Below are 21,831 nucleotides of genomic sequence, written 5' to 3'. Positions count from 1 at the left end.
CATAGCATTGATGAGCTTGTGCTCTGATAATCACCGGGCTGTGGGAGTTTCCCCCGCCTGGCATTGCGTCCCTTCATTTCGTGAATCGTGGCTATGGGGCGGAGTGGTCGTCGCGTGTGCCCCCAGGGCGATGTGACTCCACCTCCTTGCCTCGATCTGGTGAGACGATTACACTTCCTGGATGAGGGGAGGCTGCTTGGTGGGTGGCCTCTTGAGTTTTCTGCGCTCCTGGGCTGCTCCTGGTATCAGTAGATCACTCTACGCGAGACAGATGATGCTGGGGGAAAGGTTCACGCGTGGTCTGATTGAAGCATGTGAAGACGAAGCTGAACATTTGTCATGGAGATTACATGCCATAGGGGTTGATTTTATGCTCGAAGAACCTGGAACCAGTGGTTTTGGTGATATCGGGAAGCAACTCATGCTTGATACTTACCGTCTCCACGTCTAAGGAATCCCGTCGGAGGCCTTCCTCATGTGACATCTCTTCTGCCATCTGTAGAGCGCGTTCCTATACTAGAAACATTCACAATTACCTGGGTGCTTGGGGAAATGTCATTTTTACCCGCGAAGCCTCTCACGTGAGACAGTGGCCATCATGAAATGGGGCATAGATGATGCGGTCAGAGTCGTGATCACGCTCTCCCCAAGTGTGTTCTCGGGGGAATATTGAATGACCGTTCGGCTTGACAGTAGGACTTGGACTCCTTTCTGATTCACCATAAATAGCAATGTAGAGCATATCCGGTGTCATGTTGAACATGATCCACGTACGCGGATTAGTTGTTGCTCTTGCAGCTTCAGGGGCGTCGATGATATACAGGTCGTGCCTGAATGGGACTGATGTGATGGTCTCGCATGTCACCATGAATATGTTTAGCAACAGTTGGGCTCTCAAAGGATATTCGAAAGCTCCCATCTCACACTTTCATATGTAGTTTTCTTGTCAATGGGTGAATCAGACATGTAATATCTATGAGATGAGTCGAGCCGTTCTTGGTCCTCTCTTCAGAAGCACGGAACCCAACATCGTCGAAGAGGCCATGATTCGCAGCTCCCTACAACTGCCGTGCGAACGTGTTGGGTCTTCCTCTCTGGCTATGGTTTCATACCACCAAAGGCTCAAACTCAGCGTAGTTAGCTGCTGTCCTAGGCACTGCGCTGCTTGTGACTGGAGGCAGCCCAATATTCTACAGTTAACCAGAGTGAGATCCGCTGCTGTCGTGACGATGAGGATTCACCACTGGCGTCGCGATGTGAGGAAGCGGGTGCACACGGCAGGCCACCTCGAGCTGAGTAGCAAATGGAGCCTCACCCATAGGGCGGAGACAGAAACCTCGAGATGACAGAACAGAATGATGCCATCCGTGGTTCAACGAAACAGAAAGCTCACAATCACAAACAAGGGAAAAGAGCACATGATTCTTAGTAACTTTGATTCACTGTCCTCAAAGCCACCTGGGATATCAACGGACTTCGTTCACCTCAACCACTGAGTCGTAGACGGTGCACGTCAGATCGATTCGAGCTGACAGAGAACCTTCTGTAAACCTCTGAATAATCAAAAGCAACCACTCCAAAATCTTAGTCACTCTCCTTAAAATGGAGAGTAAAGCCACCACGTAATTCTGGTCGTCGTTCTGCCAGGCAAGCCCCACCCACAAAGGCAGTCGCCTGGCCGCCCCCCCCCCCCCAGTGGACCACTACTTGGACTTCTTGACCACCTGGACCGTAGTCTGCGTCTTGAAGGCGGCGTCGACAGCGTTCCAGCTGACGTAGATGGCGTAGAACGGGATGAAGACCCACAGCATGTTGAAGAAGACCAGGTACACCCAGAGGTACATGAAGTTGCTGCCGTCCAGGAACTGGTTGCCGGTGAGCCACTCGGGGCAGAACGTCATGAAACCTAAAAAGAAGAGAGAGAACAGAGCAAAGTTTCAGCTTTCCGTCTCCATGCATTACTGGGGAAGAGTTACGCCTGTTACAGCGGTGGGACGACACCTACCTCCGTACAGCTCAGCAGTCGCGATGATTACCATCAGGAGGTTGGCCCGCGAGTTCTTCTTCGCGATGTCGTAGCACACCAGCACAGCCAGCGGCGCGACGATACCCACCGTCAGGAGCTCCAAGCTCACGACGCCCTAGCAGCCCCGCGGGGGAAAGTCAGCGTTTTGTTCCCTGTCCCGTCCAAAAAGGAGGCAACCGATTCCGCCCAAGCCATCCCGAGTGTGTATGTGTGCCCCCCAAGAGAACGTACCGTATCCGCACCAGCCCATCTCTTGTCCGCGCGCGCGTACACCATCCACAGCTGCGCGAAGGGGTTGTCGGCGGAGGCGGCCTGCGAGCCCCAGATGCGGTCGTCGTGGCCGAGGTAGCCCGTCTGGGTCCTGTAGTAGCGGCCGGAGCGGAGGTCGCCGACGGTAAGGTCATCGTAGGGTATCGAGCTGAAGAAGCACTGCGCGCCGCGGGAAGCGGGAAGCTGTCAGTAAGCTTGTTTGGAGCCTTGAATGGATGGGCGGGCGATCGGGGGCAAGTGACTTGCGTGGAAGAGGAAGCTTCCTTCCAGGAAGAAGTGGATCAGGGCGTCGAACGCGTGCCAGATGAAGAGGAAGCGGTAGCTGCCCGGGGTCGACGGCGAGAGGGCCTTGAGCGAGGTCCCGTAGGCCACGGCCAAGATCAGGACGGTCGAGGCGAGCGAGACGAGGGTGGTCTGGTCGAACAGGTCTGGCGGAAGGCCAGGGTCGGCGGTTGTTGTGTTGCTAGCCATTGTGATTGGCACGGCGTTGATGGAAGGGATTGTTGGAACTGGAATCTTGATGGAGTTGAAGCTTTTTTGTCGAGTTGCGAGAATCGGTAAGTCGAGTCGAATTGTTGTCGAATTCTTGGGAGCAGTCGTCGCCTGGTGGAACTCAGGAGAGGTCGCTTCTGCCGGTGTTGCGAAACAGCATGCAGGGGCCGTGCGCGTGGAGTTCAATGCAACCTTGAATCCTTTAACCGACCAACCACTTCAACTTAATTCGACCATCCATTAAGTGATGTCAACATGTCCAGACGCAAATATGCTGAATGGGTCGAACTTATTGCACAAACTGTATGTCTCAAGACCAGTTTTCCTACCAGATGAGAACAAGTAGTCGGCATAACATGAGACGGTATCACTCATATTTCAGGAGACAAATCCGAGCAAGCAGATGAGACATGTCACAAACAAGGCAATGGTCAGAATGTTCTTATAGATGTGTTGATTCTTCGACTAGGAAACTGAAGTACTGCCTAGGGGGTATGTGAAGAAATCTGTCCTGCCCAACGGTATCATGCCAGACTGTCCATCATCCGTGATAATCTTCGGAGAGTCTTTCCGAGACGCCAAAAAGCCAGAGTCATGTCGGGTTCGTCATGATGATGTTGTTTGAGGTGAGGCGAAGGCCCTTAGTGGGTAGCCTTCTGCTTGTTGGCCTCAGCTGAAGCGTCGTGCTGGTGCTCCTTAGACTTGTCCTTGAGGGCGTCGACACCAGCCTGGGCACTGCGAGGTTGTTAGTTGATGTGTGCAAGGAAGACCTGATGGTGGGACTGAAGCATACCGGTTGCCAATGCCAACGTTGGGGTCCTTGGCGACCTCCTTGTTGGCCTCCTTGGAAGCCTCGTGGGTGGTGCCCTGGATCTTGTCTGTGGTGGAAAGTCAGTCACGGAGTTGAGGAAGTGGATGAGGGAAGGAAGAGGGGCGAGTCGTACCGGAGACGTAGTTAGCGGTGCTCTTGATGGTATCCATGGTGATGGTTGGTGGTGGTTGTGGAAGTTGTTTGGTTTGGTGGTTGATTGTGTGTGTATGAAGATCTTTTGCTTTGATGCTTGAGGTTGATGGTGGATGATGAGGGAAGAAAGTCTGGGGCGTAAGTCGAGGAGTTGAGAGTCTTTAAGTAGTTCAGAGGCAGGGAACGGGAAGGTAGGGACGGGACCAACAACGCTTGTGTCAACATTAACACCTGGCAGTGACTGAGGTGCCTTCCTCACATTTGCTTCCGGTGACACTTACTTGCCCGGGGCAACGAGGCTGGCAAGCAAGCAAAGCAGTTGCAAGCAGGCTAGTGGCTATCATGTGAATCACGAAGCTACGTCATGAAAGCCCCTGGTTGTGCGGGAAGGAGGTTGCCAGGCCAGAGGCACGAAAAGGCCCGAGCTATGTCCAAGGGAGTAGCACTATGAGGCTAGCGTGGAGGGCCAGACCGTCGTCCATTGACTTTCCCGACGACACAAAGCCCGCTGGTCTGGAGAGGCAAGGGGAGATCCATCCGTGAGACGTGGGGCGGCATGACCTCTGACGTAGTGAGTACGTCGAGGGGTCGCAGAAAGGCAACGCATCCAGACAGTCAGACACATTGGCAGATTGGCAGACTGGCAGTGACATACACAAGCTTTCCAATAGAGCTAGAAATGTAGGTACACTGTGGGTAGTGTGAGATCTCATCGGGTTTGTTTGGTTGCGGGTCCATTGCTTCAAGCCCCACAAAGCAGGAACGGACACGGTCTTTGACGTGCTGAGGCAAAATGCGTACACAAGCAGACAAGGCACGTAGATCCCTGGTTGTACCTGGCTGGGCTGGATCGGCGGGCTCTGTGACGCAAACACGGCGATGTAGCTACAGCTAGATACATCCAGCAGAGACAAGCACATAGACCACGGGCTCCAAGCAGTTCAGGCACTTGCTCGAGCTCACCACACATACCATCTGCTGCCTAGGCACTACTGTACAGAATATGGATGCACGGCCAGACTAGCCAGCCTACGAGTACATAATAGCACTGCAGCATGACCGTGCTGTGCCATTGCGGCTGATTCCGAGAAGCGAGAGCTAATCTGCCCATATGATTTGCATTTTATCAGATCTGGTCAAACGCTCCGCTTTCCCATCCCAAATTCTCCATCTCCTTGTCCACAGCAGAAAGTATGACGTTACGGTGGGCATGCTGAGCACTTGCCACCTACCAGAAGCGGATATAAGCTCCCCCCTGCTGCTGTGTCGTAGCTCGGGCGGTTCCCCCACCATCGACCACCCCTGGCGGGGGGACTACTCCAATTCGCTGGAATGCACCTGTCAGACCCCGTCGTGACGTCAAGCCATGGGGAAAGTCGTTCCGCCTCCTTCAACTCGTCAGCCCATCAATGCTTCTGTTTGCCAGCCTGCCGCCTGGCAGCGGGAAATGTGAGATGGGAAATCCCATCAGGAGTCAGCAAACCTCGGCCGCTAGGCTGGGAACAGCAGACCTGAAGGGGCCAAAGGGGGATCGCCACATGACAGGCGGAAAGGCCAACGATTGCGCCCGCCCTCGGAGCCTTGAAGGGCAATCTCGATTGTCTCCGCTTTTCCTCGATCTGCGATTGTGCTGTTGTTTTGATGCGTCCGGAGCTAGTGGTCCGCTGTGACTGGCTGCTTCCCCTCTTGATGGTGCGTCGTCTGGACCGTCTGGGCTGCTTGGTTGGAAAGGCAAGCAGAGGCAGGACAGCCTACCGCATGCGCCCCAAGCAACCAGCCACACACATCATTGACTGGAAACCATCGGCTGGTCAGCCGGTGAGGACATTCATGGTCCAGGCCGTGGACTCGAGACACGCCAGCCCCGACTGGTGATCCGTGCCGAGGTCTAGCTCCCGGGTTGCACCATCTGTGGCACACCCGTGGTCTGCCTCACCCTCACCCTGAGATGTCAGGCTGTATGACATTGGGGGCTAGATTTCCCACAAGTTTGATATGCTGTGAACGGCAAACGAACTTGGCTACATACTAGGGCTACTGGTGTGCTCTGTACTCTGGTCAGCACCGGCTGCGCGGTTGCCCTTGAGCAACGTGATCTGGTGTTCTGTGGCAGTGAAAACACCACCATATGCCGGACTATGGTTGAGACCTCTTATCGAAACTTTTCATCTAAAGTCATGCCGTGTACCCTCACATACAGTGATATCCAGGCAACTACGACACTTCTGCTATCGGACCAATCGTTTACCAAAAGAGCGTTTTGGAAATCGCGTGGATCTCTCGCCCAATGGCTTCATCTGCAGGCTTCGGAACTTTACGAAAGCATGATCGAAGCACATACGACGCGCAATTGCTCGTTGAAAGTCGAATGGGAAAGCTGCCAAGCTGTTCGAGAGGAAAGCCCGGGAGCCCAAGTGACGAAGCGAACCACAGACGATTGGGCCTCAAGTTACCCTTGTAAAAGGACTTGATAGGATCTATGCTGAAAGCATTGCCGAACCTTGGGGCAGCGATGTTTGGACAATGGCTTCACAGTACACGTGTCCAGGATAAGCTCGACTATACGTCACGGCACAGCAAGTAGGACGAAGTGACACGCTCGCAATTGTTGACTGGCGCAGGCGGCTCTTGGATTTTGGTCCCAACTCCCGACGCGAGAACAAAGCATCCATGGATGATAATCACTGGGCTTGAAGGTGATTTCACGATTTCTGATAGGCGCTGAGCCTATTGCTGCCACCGCAAAACTGTGTTGCGTTGCCCGCACATGTCATTGAACAATCAGCCGCCGGAGCAGCTACCGAGCCGGTCCCGAAGCTGTTTCCACAATAACCTGGGACATATTAGCATCACACACCGACGCTCACGTGTGGCCAGGATGGGAAAGACGACGGAAACTCACATTCGCGGGCGTACTCGACGCCAAAGTAGGTATATGCCGAGCAGAAACTCGCACAACGCTCCAGCGTCATCCCGGCATCCACGAAGCTCCGCGCGGTCAGCGCCCTGGCCTGGTCCGCCTCTGTCACGCACCCATAGATCTTGTACGCTCCTACAACCTCCGGCTGTGTTGGCTCACCGCCGTCGCCTCCACTCCCGCCTCCGCCTTCACCAGTGCCTGGCTCGGTGCTGTTGTTGAAGTAGAGCTCCAAGCGGTTACCAGATCCACAGTACTCGACGCTGGAGCCGGAGCAGACCATGTTGCAGTCGTCCAAGGGGGCAGCTTCGGCCGAGGCATCAACCGTGTTTCCACAGTAGCCTATACGAGCGAGGTCAGCGGGCTAACTTAGAGAGGTGAAGGGAAAGCATCAAAGGGGGAAACTAGGTATCGGGCGAACTGACATTCTCTTCCGTATTCCGCCCCGAAATATTTGTAGCCCGCGCAGAAAGCTGCGCAGGACTCGAGTGTCATGCTGTCGTCTGAGTACGTGGACGCTGCAAGAGCACGCACGCCGGTGCCCTCGGTCCAGCAAGACACGAGGTCGTACCCGGCTACTGTAGCCTTGTGAGCCAACGTCGCAACCGCTGAGGTGCTAGATGAACTTGCAGTAACAGTGGAAGAAGTCGTCACAGACGAGACCGAAGACGAGACGGACTCGGTCGACAGAGAGGAAGTGCTGACCGCGCTGGACGGGACGGACACTGTAGACAGCGTGGAGCTCACGGCCGAGGACGACGACGACGGGGGAGCGCTGCCGCACGCAGCAGCTCCGGAGAACTCAAGGCACGTCCCGGCCAGGTCGGACGCGAGATTGAACGTGTCGGACGCCGCGGAAGTGCCGCTGCCACTGGTGACATCGAGCCGCGCCGCGTGAGACATCCCCCCGGGGATGGTGTACGACGCCGTGTAGAACGTGTACGGTCCCACGCAGGCGCCAGCCGCCATGGCGACGCTGGCACTCTGGAGCCGCGGGCCCGCGATCCCTGTCTGCGGCGTCTGGTACTGGATCCCGAGGGCCACCGGCGACGCCGCGCGGTCGCTGAGGACGAGCGCCGACACGTTCAGGGTGCCGGGACCCTGGAGGAGGCAGCTCTGCGGCTTCTGCAGGATCACGGCGTCCGAGATGGGGTAGGCGTTGCCGTTGTTGTCGTACAGCTTTGTCGTCCCGTCGGCGAACTCCAGCGTGACGGTGAAGGAGGAGATGCCCGACGCCACGGGGATGTTGGCTGAGATGGGGAAGTAGTCGAATGTGTCGTCCAGACCGGAACCGGACGCCTGGACGGTTGCCGAGATGGTGCAGGAGGCGCAGCTCGCGCCGCTCCGGTCCTTGTATGCCAGCGTGACGCTGCTGGCGGCCTGTGCCAGTCCCGTCGTCCGCACGCGGATGCTCCCGCTCAGCAGTAGCGTCTCGCCGCCGCTGTTGAGAGTGAGTCCGAGGTCGACCGGCTTGACGGCGTAGGGCAGGATCGGGTCGGAGAGAGCCACGCCGGACGGGACGACCTCGACCATGCGCTGCAGCAGGCTCGCGCAGGTGCTGGTGAAGTTGGTCGGGCTCGCGAGGGCGTTCATCGTCACGTTCCTGTCCGAGCTGAAGACGACGAAGTCGGCGTTCTGCTTCAGCGCCACGGACGGCCCCACGACCAGGGGGTTCTTGGTCGTCCCGTCCAGGTACTCGGTCACGACCTTGTTGTCGAAGACATCGGGCGTCGAGTCCAGCGCCGACTCGTTGTTCGCCGCCGTCCCCGCGGGCACCAGCGCCGGGAACTCGGTCGTGTGGACGCCGCCGATCGTGTGCCCGCAGGCGACCAGGCCGATCATCTCGGACTGCGTGAACCCCATGCGCTGGAACTGGTTGATGAAGAGCGATATCGCGTTCTGCGGCTGTGGCACCCCGATACTGCCCGCCGACGTAGCGTCCACCCGGCCGCCCCTGACGGGCACGGCCGGCCCGCCGCAGACCCGCGTCGACAGCGAGGCGCCCAGCGCGATCAGGTCCGACATGGTGCTCCTCGGGGAGAAGAAGCCCGCGTAGGTGATCAGGCTCGTGTTGAGCCCCGGCCCGAGGTTCTCCCCGTTGTTGAGCTCGTACATGACCGATGCGTCGATGCCGCCGGTGCCGAAGAACACGTTTGCTGTTGCCATCTGCGTATCTCATGTCAGAAGCGATGCGACTTTCACGCCCTCGGGACACACGAAGTCCAGCTCACATCGTGGAATGCAACCCGGAGCCACTCCGAGGCAGTCTTTCGACCCACCCCGTGGGCTTCTTTTGAGCAGGGTGTGATCGTGTCTGCGAACAGGCGCGCCCTGGAGCCGTACAGCTGGTACATTATTTCCTCTATCTCGTCTGTTGCTGCCGGCCATGTGGGATCTGAGCGGACGCCTGCCACGAGGGACAGCGATATCGCGACTGCAGTCTTCAGAAGCATGATGGGCAATCCAGTGGAATGTCGATAACCCAATTAAAGATTAAACATTAAAGATGGGTACTACCGTTGGGACTAAACGAGTGCTGCAGAGGTGTCGAGACGAATGAGCTCGAGACCTGACCTCAACGAGAGTCGAGGAACAGCAGTGGCACGACGCGATCGCCAAGCAAAGACGCGAAGAAGTCAGAAGATGAAGGAGTTCACAGAAGCAGAGGGGTTGTGAGAAGTAAAACTTCACGTCGCCGTCTCACTGCTGACCACCACACCCACCGTGCCGTATCCCGCGCCCGTATCTTAGGCTCGCCCAGGCCACGATAGTATCGTGGCATCGGCCCACTTGGGCGCAGGGCCACACCGTGGGCATTCTAGACCCGAAGCATTGGGGGAGATGAGATGAGCCGCCAGGGATGCGGACCCCTGCCCGTTCCCGTTCGTATTTTCCCTTTTGGAGGGGTGGAAGGAATCAGGGCGCCAAGCCTCTCTCGGTGCTGGTTTGGATATCAGCCGCACGGTATTGGCCCGCGCCCGCCGCGACTATTCGAAGCCTGCATGCTGTGCTGCCTAGCGTGGGTGGTCTCGGTGGGTTGATCGTCACATGTGGGAATTGCAAGTTGCCTATTTTGTGCGGTTGTCGGTACCGGATGCTCGCAGGTTGTTGCAAAGTGGTCGTCCTTACGGGGCAGGTCATGTCGGTTTTCTTTTTATTTGTGCGACTGAGACAAATGCACCAGCCAGGAGAAGTCACGTACGGTAACGAAGGTTAATTAGAGACGGGATGAGCCACACCCGGGACTCGGCCGCGGGTGCAGATGCGCCATCTCGGTTGGGGCCGGGGGGTCGGATCCCGCGTGCGGTGACAGGAGCCACGTTCGTAACGGGCCGAGTCGAGACCTTGCACTTGTTATGAGGGGCTGTTATCTTGGCCCTCCATTCCTTTTCTGTTGTCCGATACATTGTGGATATGGTCAGCCCACTGACAAGTCGTTCCTATGAAGACAACGCTCACCAGCAGGGTATTGGCACCCTGGCACTTCCCGTGGCCATACAACACTTCGTAACTAGGTAGGGCTGATATTGGCCGCTCATACGGGGCCTGCTTTCAATATTCCGCAGCTGCGTACACTCAGGGTAAGCCAGCTATCCACCACAGACGTCGAGATAAGGTTGAAAAAAAGAAAACGGACCCTGTTCGTAGACCCACGTTGCTGGGATAGGCCGTCTACGCGTGTTCCGAAAAACGACGCATTGTACAAGTTCACCGTAAGTGGTACTAGAGAACTGTATCGGGACTTCCCCTATGACACCGACTGCTCCTGTCCCTAGGACTTTTCCCCGGAATAATGCCAGGCTCCTACAACATCCGCTCAGACCGCTATGGTTGCCGACAACACCAGGACGTCAAAGGATGATGGCCTGCATAGCCCAGTGGAGTCTTAAAACTGCCTTGTAGACAACGGCTAGACCCAGATAATTCAGACCATGTCTGAGCATACTTATTATGCATAAAATATAACCTCCTACAAATCAAATGAAAAGTCCAAACTATTTAAATTAAGATGGATTTATGTCATGTTTCACTTCAAATGAACGAGGATATATACTGGAGTACATCCTCAAAAACTACGTCCTATCAAAGGAGCCGATACGCTATCATTGATTCTGGATATTATAAAGAAAACGGATATTCGCACAGAAAGAAACAGATGGTACACAGATACATTGTACGCCTAATGCACTTATGCCCAACACACCCACACTCAACACACCCACAACCAGCACACTTACGCCAAATTCATACAGCTAAGCCTGATCAATATGAATATATATATTGAGCATAGGTATGTAAATTAGCTGTGGATTTGGGATGTGGGTGTGGGTGTTATGCTCTGCCAGTGATTAGCTGCGGGAATGTTATTTAAAAGGTAGTATCTGTGTACCATCTGTCTTCATCATAAAACATAGATGGGACACATTCCGTCCATAGAAGCCATCACAGGCTGCAAGGCCCAGAATACCGCAGTGAATTGGGATCTGCCAATTGGCGTGCTTCTCTGATTAAAAAGCTCAATTCAGAAGACGCTTCGTGTACAGTATTATGCTTACTGGAATAACACCGTCATCTCCGCTCCCCTTTCCCAGGATTGGATACATATACCATGGCGCGGTCCATGCCATCCATAAGCTAACCCAGAGAGCTCCCAAACAGCGATTGGTGAAATTGGGAAACGGGAAGCGCTTAAACAGCGGCTCTGTTGCCAATTTAATCAAATCCTCCATAACAATTCCCAGCGGCTGTATCAAGAAGAATGCCAGTGCCCCGGACTCTGTAGCGGGTATACCTGGTGTGTTTGTCAGTCATGCCAAGTAATATGGAGAAAACGGAGTTTCTATTCCTCCCAGGGATGGGGGATTGGGATTCATTACCAGCAGAAACATCTAGTCCGATATGGAAAATGCCGGAGACAAAGAAGACCATCCAGGCGCCGAGGAATTTTTCAGCAGTGCTGCCTTTGAAAGCTGGAGGGACACGTAAAACTTCGTAAAGCAAGAAATTGGCAACTGAGAGCAGCCTGTGGGTGTTCATCTGGTGCCAGAATGAACTAGGTTTTCTGGTAAGTCAGTTAGGCCATAACAGCATGGTCTTTTCACAGCTACTCACCTCCAGAACTTTCTCAGGCAGCAAGCCTCCGATATATTGCCGTTAAAAGGAGGCCACTGTTCCGGATCGCTAATCCCTAATCCAACACAAACAAAAGACAGAATGGAGTACACGCCGCGTTGAACAGAAACAAGGCTCACCCCAAGAGCGAGAGCCGCGAAGAAACGAATGGACAATTCCTCCAGCGTCACCGAATGAAGACGGGAAAACAAGCCCGCCTTCTCCACCGAGAAGAACTTCTCGGCGATCTGGGGATCTTGCGATAAGTGCATGCCGTCCAGAAGCAGGTAGCACACCGCTATAGTTGTGCCGGTGTGCATGAGAAAGGCAGTACGGCTACGGCGCATATTCTCTCCCAGAACGGGAACGTTTCGGACCTGGTACGGTGTATCGATGAAGCGCCATGAGCAGAAGACCAAGAAACCGAACTTGAGCCTCGCGAGAAAAGAGAAGCGGCTGTCTTTCTGTCTTGTAGTCGCAAGTTTGCCTGCAGCACGATTTTTTGCGTGTCGTGTGAGAGGCCCTTTGGCAAGATCCTTGACAGGCCCTTGCAGCTCGAAGTTCCATCTGCTCAGAACGCCAACATCGAGATAGTGGAACAGGAGTCCGAGGGTGTAACCTCCTACTGAAGCTGCCCAAGAGCTCCTATTGATGTATGTTGGACACGTCACAACACAGTGCCACGTCAACAAGCTCAACACAGCGAGACAGCCAACGCGCTGGCCAGACGATGGTTTTGTGAATGCAAGGCTGGCGATGGACAGTAATGCCACTGCCACTGAGTCAAACAAAGGATGGTAGGACATATTGACGTTGTAGAAACATACAAAACGCAGAGGATACGGCACAAAGAATATGTGGAAATGTCCTCCTGCCAGATCAATATACGAAGACTTCCGTAGAACCAGAAGTCATGTCCAATCTTTGAATAACGGCAGATTTGACATATCCGTTGTATGTAGTTCACAAAATGACAATTAGTGGGCCCGTCTTCAGGTGGGTACCAACACCAACTACTTCTAACGGAATCCACTTGCCGCGAGATACCTGACCATCCGACGCGTGTTTTGGTGTACCTGCTCAAGCCCCACCCAAGTACCCTTTCCTGTTGGTAGTATTCAAACTGGGCCTTCAATGCGGCGCACGAGGGCTTCACCAACAACGATTGCCATTTATGGCCAATTGCTACCAGGTCTTTTTGTGTATCCACCGCATCCTTTCAATTAATCGTCCAGGCCCAACTGGATATTCGCTACCTGTTGGTAGCTCACAGTGGGGTTTGATCGACAGGAATAAACCTAAAAAACATCAGCCGCAACCATTCTGGCGGCTATTGCAATCTTGAACCTGATTCCGCCTTTTCGTGATGTTACTGAGGCATTCAATTTTAGATAATATATTTACCAACGGGGTCAGGTGACGAATACTTACCCCATATATTTCCTGACTATTTTCTCCACACGGTCATGGCTGTGCCCAGTGACAACCGTTCAGAGGATGAAAGGACCCTAGCATAAATGGTTTTAAGTCCGCCAGCACAAAGTGAACATAGATTAATTTCCCGAAGACGGCTGGATAGTAATCTTACAAGTACAGCCGCCTGATGGATAATTCTGAAAGTTGTCTGCAATATCAACATGTCTTCACCCGAATCTACCTTGGCAGCACCCAGTGTCTCACAACCAGTTCTGTTGGTGCGTGCAATCTTCCGGCCTGCTTCCACCGCGAGGCTCATAGCAGGATTACGTCTGACTGACTGATTTCAATCAACGCAACAGGGTGTCTACTGGGCTGGCACGATTCTGTCCCTGTTCTTCATCCTCGCCCGTCTGTACATCCGCCGCAAAGTCATCGGACATTTCAAAGCAGATGACTACCTTGTCGTCGCCTCATGGGCCTTGTATCTGGCTACCACAATCACGTGGACTGTCCTCGGAAACATTCTTTATGTTACGCTGGACTCCGGTAACGCCGGGAGTTTCTACACTGCGGTGAGCGCCTACTTGAAACAGTACGCGCACGCCCTCAACGCAATTTTAGGTACATACTACTGTACATGGACGTCTTTGTACATCATCAAATTGTCATTCATGGTGTTCTTTCGTGGGTTAGGCAACAACCTCCGTGCGCAAAAGGTCCTGTGGTGGAGCGTGCTCGGCCTCATCATTGTTTCCTACGCCGTTTCAGTCGGAATGTTCGACTACTACTGCTTGACGTCAGATTGGGAACACATAATTGGTACGTGTCTCTCATTGTGGCTCCCGGTAGCTAAAAGTATTTCCCCTCTGATCTTTGTCCTCGGACAGGTGACGAATGATGAACTAGAATTGATGGATTCAAATTTTAGAAAAGTGCAATAGCCAAAAAACCCGAGACTATGAATTCGCTACAGCACGGGTATCAACCACTCTGGACGTCGTCACGGATGCTTTGGGTGAGTCTCACTTGACTTGCTTTACGTTCTCAGCCTCGGCTGCAGCACTCTCTTGAATCAAGAGGCAATAAAATTGAAACAAGTGCCGGAATATACTGACTAAACAACACAACTATAGTCTTGGCTGTACCTAGTCATGTCGTTTGGAAGTCCATGCTACCATTACGCAAGAAGCTGGTCTTGGTCGCCGTCTGCTCTATGACTGTTTTCATGATGATATGTGCCATCATACGTATTGGAGTGGGTTTAAAGGGGAAGTTGACCGATTTATCCTGGTTTCTGTTATGGAACTCGGTGGAAATGACTCTCGGTACGTCTTCTACATTTCTCAAAATTTGCTAATGTTGCAAAGACCCGACTCCCCTCCTCGTCCGTATCCCCCCCCCGGGCATTGTGGCCTGTCCATTATTCCAAACATTTCCGTGGAATTTGATCCATTTCAAGGAAGCTCAATGTTGTGTTAACCTGAAAATCGCTAGCAATCGTCGTGGCATGTATAGCCTCGTTTCGCAGTCTTTACACACAAGCAAAGCGACAATCCTCCAGTCAAGCGTCTGATGGCCGCATGTCCCTCAAGTTACTTGCATGGACAACATGGAAAACATCACAGAAGAAATGGGTAACAGGATATGGCACTGGGACATTGATGAACAACGAATATGCTCACTGGGTCAATCGGCTGTCACATGATAGTCTGCAAGAGCAGGTCTGGGAACTGACAGAATCAGATAGCTGGGAGCCCAGGAAACCTGTGGAGGCATCAAGAGTGTGATTAAAGATCGCTTCCGACGTATTTAGCGTATCTGAAGACGCATCATTCCCGATACAAGTTGAAATAACAGCTATATGTTCAAAGTGAGGATCGTAAGGTCAAATAGTTAACGTGGACTCCTATCAGGAGACTTTCAAGTTCTTTCAATGTCCGTCCGGATTGAGACCTCGATTATAAAAATTTCTGTCTAGTGAGAGATGGCAGAGTTTGGATTATTTGAATCTCAATGAGCAGCAAATTGGCCACTCAATTAATTCAACAGCACGGCACTACTGCCAGACCTTGGCAGCGGAGACGCTTCATCGAGCTGAACCCAACAGAAATCGCTCTTCTACTCAGCAATGATCTTTTTCCCGTGCATTATTTGTAAGTAGACGCCCAAAGTCGGACAGCGTTGGGTGCAGTCTCGGCCAAGGCAAGGTCCCACCAAATTGTCATGTCTTTAGGTAAGAGAATAGAGTCACACAGAACGCATCATAACCCATCATACTTAGTTCGACGGAAATGATGGAGTTCTCCTTCCGAAATCACAACCGAACTTCAGCAATAGGTTGTGTCCATGCGCTTTTATGAGCCCGTGACTGACTTATATGATCTTCAATCAGATCATATAAGTGAGGGGTCTGACCATCAGATTCAAGAGACGCACATCAAAGACTGACTGTCTTTCGGGAGTAACAGATTTCAGTGACGGTATGTGTAGCATTTAGTTTCTGGACTTGTCACAGGCTGTGTCAAATCTCTTCCTCATCAACTGACGACCCATACACGGTGGTCTCTGACTCCCTTTGGTCATGAGCTACCCGCTGCCGTTGCTGTATTGTGGACAGCTTCTTCAACCCACAGGTAGATGCTTTCGACTTCGAAATCATTGGCAACCCATACACTCACCAGACTGATCAGTCCTCCCAGGTGATTCACGTATATGCCGAGAAATATAAAAAGACGCGAACTTCAGCTCAACGACTGTCTATCCCTTATCCTACACAAATTGCGACAACGAGTCAAGGATTAAGTTCAAATTACACAAGAAGCTGTTCAAACATCTTGCTCAAACTACACGCGTGATCCCTGACAACACAAGCGCTGAAGAACACCGTCTGGAGACGAAGAGTGCGCAGAACTCTCAGAGGTCACACGTCATCCACAACGTTCTGAACGGCCACAATGGAGAAGGCGGTGCAGATCGATGCGAAGGATGCGCCAACAGGGTCCCGTTGCAACTGCGAGAACCGCAGCTTCGAGAAGAAACTCACCTATCCGATTCTGGGACATGTGCAGTGCGACGGCTGTGACCAGGCAAACACTGATTATTTCTGGGTATGCCAGAAGGATTGCGGTTACAAGTTCTGAAACGCGTGTATGGAAAAGCTAGAATACCCTAAGTAGATGGGGCTATTGTCTATGTCTCCATGCATGGCCTGGCAAAGTGGCGGTCTGCCTCGCCGCTGGGCTGAGCGGGCAGGGGTGACGGCTTGTGGGGTAAGACAAGAACCCCCCGGGCTTTGGGCATGCGGTTTTGGCGAAGATTATCTTTTGCGCTCTGGTACTATGTGCTCTTGCTTAGTTGGGCGCGGAGAGCGAGACTAGAGCCAGAGTTACAATTGGAGACGTCTTCCGGCTGCATTCGTGCAGGTCAGCGTTCATGTGATCAATGTTGACTCAATTCTGTAAGGGAGGCCTCGTGATATACCGAGAGCAGTCAACAGCCGGCGACTGACCATTCATTCTCTTAACTCCGTGTGCGACAGGTGACAACGTCGTACCTCCGCCGGAGCAAGTGAGCAGTCATCCTCCGCTGCCCAGATGTACGATATTGCAATGTCCTGGTTTGTAGGGAAGATACGTTATCTCCCCTGTACGCAACACCTCAGACTGCCCGGTCATCTTGCCATCAGGATTAAATAAAACGGTCAGAATCTGTTTATTATATACATGAATATCTCAAGTCAATAGTAACAAAATTCTGCAAGATTCATCAGATCTCCCAATAAAAATATCATTGTTATTTTGCTGGGAGAATGTTGGAAATGATCGGTCTTGCATGTCGAGAAGTGTGCAAATTTGCTCTCCAACATTGAGGTCACCAATGCATTCAGCCACATATTGATGGAACATTGCTATACCTCATACTTTTCAATGGTTTATGCATTGCTGGTTTACAAGAGAATGAACTTTCAAGAAAAGAATGCAAGTAATCATACGGGCCTTCCTCAGGAAGCAGCCCTGAACAATACGATAACCCCCTACCAAACCTTTCCACGAGTTCCTCTAACGTCCCTATAGTCCACTGCGTTCATCAGCCTGGTGTTGAAAAAGACGGAGGACCATGGAAAATACAGAGAACCATGGGTTGTTAGAGCTGCTCTTCATTACTACGAGATTCTCGGTAGAAACCGAGTCCACGGGGTCATTTGGTAGACGCCCACCGGTGCGGCACGGAGACAAGTGAACATGAGGGTGATGACCGTCAGACGGGCGGTCATATAAACCATGCTGCTGCAGTTGGCCAAAACCCTTGCAGTGTCCTCACAAAGCTCGTCAATCGGTGCGTTGTTCCATCGGCATTTTCCATAATTGTTGGATATATAGTCGAGAACGAGATTGATACCAAGCACTGTTGCCGGCAGGATTGCTGATATGAGACTAGCAACTCTCCAACATACGAGCTCGGTCGTGGTGGGAAACTTGGAATTCCATGCGATGCAATGCATACCGCCGAAGGCCAGGGATGATAAGCCCACCATGACGAAAAAGTAAGGCGGCTCGCCATCCATCCAAACTAGATCGTTCTCAACCCGTCTTGCAGTTGCAAAGTTCCACTCCCAAAAGCTTTTAGGTGCCGAGTTAACGTTCCGAGTTGTCCGAAGCCAGTGCAAGCCGTCAGTGAACGACTGCACAAAAGGAACTGTCCCCATGTCGTTCATCCCGTAGGATTTGAACGACGCCGACTGGACGGTTGGGCGCAAGACGTCCTTAGGCTTCCACCAATTTGCCACGTATATCCCGATGGCCATGACAGCAAACGCGAATGCGGAAATCTCCAGTTGTGTGACAGGGAGGCCAGTGACACCGCGGACAAGGACATTGATGATGAGCCATGTGATTTGTAGCATAGAGACGCCCTTCGCGAGCCAGTCTGCTTTGCTCCTGTCCTGGATGTCTTCTGCCCTCAGCGCGAAATCTTGCAGAGGGTGTTGGTTATCATCCCAGTCGAAAGCCCAAATCATCGCCGGAGAAGCAAAGGGGAAGCATCCAGTCAAGCCGGCGCACCCTGCATATTTATGCAGGCACAAGATCCCTCCCATCTGGGCATAATACGAATGCACCACCGTCCATTCCGGGTTCTTGAGCTCTGTGTCTGGGGTACTGCCCGTAGCTAATTTTTCATTGTTCGGCCCAGACTCCTCCTTATCTTCGTTAGGTACTGTCTGCTTTCCGCTTTCGTCTGAATTTTGGTCCAGCAAGACAGAACTCGTGGGTTGAATGTCTGAATGGGATCGTCGGATTGTCGAGAATGGACCACTGGCCGACGAGAGCTCGGAACTGTGTGCCGGCGGCCACTTAAGCAACAGTAGGCGAAATATGATGCTAGAAAACGCCGGATATTTGATTTCCCAGCTTCCTTTGCAGTGACCGCGCTTCCATTCTATTGGCCCATGTATGCGAAGGCCTTCGTCGAACCTACGGAGCTCGTCAAGAGCTAGCCGAAGATCGCAGACTGCTTTTGAGAATATGAACTCGGGAAAGAGCACGTTGATGGCGAGCCACTTCATCTTCCGCGTCAATCTGCGCATGGGACTGTCATTGTAGCCGGGCACGTTCATGTGCAGCACAGTCCATGTGCAGGTGAACATTGTCGCGATACAACTCCAAAGGAGCCGGAGAGTGCCGCGTCGGGCAGGACCGGCGTCCCAGCCAACAAGAGCCTCTTCTGCGGTAGTGTTCTGCGGCAGGGTGGTGTTATGAGGAAGTGCGGTGGTGTTCTGTGCCGCAGCATAGGCTTCCGTGGCCGAGAGGAGACATATGGCTGATGATAATAGACAATTTCTGAGGCTATCCATGATCACAGCAAAGGTCGTCAGGAAGCTAAGTGACAAGATCTAATGTTCGTATGCAAGATCGAAGTTCTGCTTTCACAATGTTGCGAGAAACTCGATAGATATAAGTATGACTGAATGGGATTCTGGGATGCCATTCATACGTGTATTAGAAATACTGTGCCGCATCGAAAACCTCATCGATCCGACTTACCCGAGTTCTGCTCTCCGCGGAACGACATTTCCTACTCGATTTCTACACCCCTCGGACCGATCCTACCCTCTCGAGCGCTGATCTCGGATCGCTCCTATCCGCTCGATCGCTGCTGTCATCTGAAGAAATCAGAGATGGATCTTTTTTGGTCATGTGATATTTGTCAAATCAAGTGGACCAATGTGTCGGTATACACTAGTTTCAGCCTCCTGCCAAAAGCGCAGGGTGGTGTGGACCTGCATAGTTGGGATGCATGTCTCGGCCACTCGCATTTCCAAGGGTAATATTTTACCCTTTGAGGACAGTGCAGCTCCACGAGCGCAGCCATCAACGCCTCACGAGTATGGATCAAGTGACAGTGAGGCGTCACGAGGGTATCTGCAAGACTGGAGAATGGCAGACATTGCACGGAAAATTCCGTACAAGAGTGAGAATACGTTTTGTTCCCTCCCCCCCCCCTGTTTCCTTCGTGCGCTGCGAGGATACTGAACAGATACAAAGTCGTATTGGCTTTGGGCTTTCGCCAAAGGCCTAGGCATCATGTCAAGGCTTTGAATACTCTGGGAAAGATGGGTCTTGAGGCTCTAATCGGTATCCATGCCGTTTGCGGGCTGTCGGCCAGACCAATCCAAGCAGGCACCTGAGACTTGTGTTGACGGTCAAATGACGGCTGGATCATTTTCTTGATTCAATCTGTTTATGATTATGGACTTCCCTAAGTACCTCGGCAATAAGCAATGACGCGCTCAGCCGAAAGTAACCACCGACTTTAACCTATGATTTCTCTATCACACGTATGCTTATGCCTATTCCGCCTCCTCCACTAAGAATGACCTTACCGCCAGTAAAGTAATAAAACAATCACTAATCATCCCTAACAACTCAGCACGCCTATCAGAGCATAGAGAAATAATGAAGTATTCATAACACAGCAGGGAAATTAAAAGATTCAGCCGCCACACCTCGCCCAAACTCCCACACGGATAGAAGATCCACAACAACAATAATAAAACCATCATCCTTAACCATACCCCAGGTTCTAAATAAGATTTCTCAATAGTAGCGTTGTCCTCGCTAAGATTCTTGGCGTGGCTGACGAGTGGATATCTGGAAACGGCCGACGAAGTGAGCGGAGCGGGCCGCGTCAATTTGTTGAATGTCTAATAATGATCAGCTGAAACGTTTGCTAACAATATCCGTTGAAACATGAATTTCAAAGAACCTATCATGCATCCGGCTTTCCCGGTGGTGATGCGCATGCTGCCTCCACCGCTTAACAGCCCCACTCGCGCCCGTGACGCGCATGCGTACCCTTTGTCGGTCTATACCGCAATGTGGCTGATCCGCGTATGGGCTGGTGAACTTTTGCGCGTAAAGGGTGACAAACGATTTAGTAGACATTATTCACGGATCAAATGCTTGAAGGGCTTCAAGAGAATATTCTGGTCGGTGTGTCAGGCCTAGTGAGGCATAATGACTTTGCTCGTATCCAGTGAACCAAGCTATGGAATTCTCAAAGTGATGAGGACTTCTTGGGGACTGCTGATAATAGTTTTTGGCGGGTGGGTGATGGCCGCGCGGTGCCCCCACCAACGTGGTCCGGGTTGAGGCTTGTGAGCCCCTTATTTCATGCCATGCACGCCGGCGTACGTGACATTAGTGGCTGGCAGGAGTGAAGAAATTACAGGTATTTTCATACACGTATTACCTTGTCAGGGGTTGAATCTGCTTCACGTCGCTCCTTACAATGGGTAAGTGCTTTTCCATGGATGGTCAGTCGCCACCTGTGGCAGAACAGTGCTGACGAAATCGAGTCGCAACCGCTGCGCATATCTGCGATAGAAATGGAGGAGTGCCAAGTGCGAACCCCTGATCTACTACCCAAGGGTAGCTTCAAGTGAGAAGTGAGCGATGCATGATAGCGTACTTGACGTTTGATCACACACAAAAAGATGGCTCGTCCGCTGTAGACAGTATCGTTTGGGAGACCAAACAGGCAGCCATCTTACCCAGTCCTTCAGTCGTTCTTTTCCGCTCTTTAAATCATTCACATCGCTGACGGTCTTTTCTGCCTCTATCCATTCGTTGGTCATGAAGTCTATCTCGGCGCTCGCCGCCTTTGTGGCTGTCGCGGCAGCCGACACCTGCACATCGCCTGTGCAGCGCAAGAATTTTACCTCTCTTGCTAACGATGAGAAGTTGAGTTGGTTAAACGCCGAGGTCTGCTTGACAACCCACGACGCCGTCTTTGGGCTTTACGACGGTGTAAAAACTTTGTGGGACGAACAGCAGTACTTGCACTTGACCATGTCCAATTGTTTTCATCTGGCCCTCCGCGTCCAAATCATAGATCGTACAGCTCGATATTCTGATGAGGTGGTTGGGTGGTCTCGTTTTTTATTTGTATACATATGCTTCTTAAGCAGTATGTATCCAGTCCCTTTGTATTCCAAACAATATCACAACCGAGAGGTCAGAGTACTCCCAAATTGTGGCTCCGGTGTGTTAGACGGGAAGTTTGCCACATGCCCACAAGGTGGCGCCATAACAACCACCCAGACTTACTGTTTTTGGGAAACGTTCCTGGGCA

General features: G+C 52.3%; 7 protein-coding genes across 7 annotated transcripts; 2 read left to right on the top strand and 5 right to left on the bottom strand.

Annotated features, from left to right (window-relative positions):
* Positions 1–1,703: 1,703 nt before the first annotated feature.
* INS49_014824 (uncharacterized protein) lies at positions 1,704–2,767 on the bottom strand (the record flags this gene model as incomplete). The annotated part of the gene is made up of 4 exons (XM_043175513.1): positions 1,704–1,906; positions 2,006–2,141; positions 2,258–2,444; positions 2,592–2,767. 4 exons carry the CDS (start codon positions 2,765–2,767, stop codon positions 1,704–1,706), a joined length of 702 nt encoding a protein of 233 aa, XP_043020470.1.
* Positions 2,768–3,429: 662 nt separating this feature from the next.
* INS49_014823 (uncharacterized protein) lies at positions 3,430–3,769 on the bottom strand (the record flags this gene model as incomplete). Its single annotated transcript, XM_043175512.1, has 3 exons — positions 3,430–3,523; positions 3,582–3,666; positions 3,733–3,769. The coding sequence occupies 3 exons, from the start codon at positions 3,767–3,769 to the stop codon at positions 3,430–3,432; spliced, it is 216 nt and encodes a 71-aa protein (XP_043020469.1).
* A 2,685-nt stretch (positions 3,770–6,454) lies between these two features.
* On the bottom strand, positions 6,455–9,122 carry INS49_014822 (uncharacterized protein; the record flags this gene model as incomplete). Its single annotated transcript, XM_043175511.1, has 4 exons — positions 6,455–6,585; positions 6,655–7,011; positions 7,095–8,835; positions 8,901–9,122. 4 exons carry the CDS (start codon positions 9,120–9,122, stop codon positions 6,455–6,457), a joined length of 2,451 nt encoding a protein of 816 aa, XP_043020468.1.
* Positions 9,123–11,186: 2,064 nt separating this feature from the next.
* Positions 11,187–12,587, bottom strand: INS49_014821 (uncharacterized protein; the record flags this gene model as incomplete). Its single annotated transcript, XM_043175510.1, has 3 exons — positions 11,187–11,461; positions 11,547–11,722; positions 11,782–12,587. The coding sequence occupies 3 exons, from the start codon at positions 12,585–12,587 to the stop codon at positions 11,187–11,189; spliced, it is 1,257 nt and encodes a 418-aa protein (XP_043020467.1).
* Positions 12,588–13,418: 831 nt separating this feature from the next.
* Positions 13,419–14,098, top strand: INS49_014820 (uncharacterized protein; the record flags this gene model as incomplete). The annotated part of the gene is made up of 3 exons (XM_043175509.1): positions 13,419–13,475; positions 13,560–14,019; positions 14,088–14,098. 3 exons carry the CDS (start codon positions 13,419–13,421, stop codon positions 14,096–14,098), a joined length of 528 nt encoding a protein of 175 aa, XP_043020466.1.
* A 2,056-nt stretch (positions 14,099–16,154) lies between these two features.
* Positions 16,155–16,376, top strand: INS49_014819 (uncharacterized protein; the record flags this gene model as incomplete). The annotated part of the gene is made up of 2 exons (XM_043175508.1): positions 16,155–16,307; positions 16,374–16,376. The coding sequence occupies 2 exons, from the start codon at positions 16,155–16,157 to the stop codon at positions 16,374–16,376; spliced, it is 156 nt and encodes a 51-aa protein (XP_043020465.1).
* A 986-nt stretch (positions 16,377–17,362) lies between these two features.
* Positions 17,363–19,051, bottom strand: INS49_014818 (uncharacterized protein; the record flags this gene model as incomplete). Its single annotated transcript, XM_043175507.1, has 1 exon — positions 17,363–19,051. One exon carries the CDS (start codon positions 19,049–19,051, stop codon positions 17,363–17,365), a length of 1,689 nt encoding a protein of 562 aa, XP_043020464.1.
* Positions 19,052–21,831: the final 2,780 nt, after the last annotated feature.

Source organism: Diaporthe citri (assembly GCF_014595645.1).
Source record: "Diaporthe citri strain NFHF-8-4 chromosome Unknown scaffold_8, whole genome shotgun sequence".
Lineage (NCBI taxonomy): Eukaryota > Fungi > Ascomycota > Sordariomycetes > Diaporthales > Diaporthaceae > Diaporthe > Diaporthe citri.
Note: the sequence above shows the minus strand (reverse complement) of the source record. Positions and strands in the feature narration are given on the sequence as shown.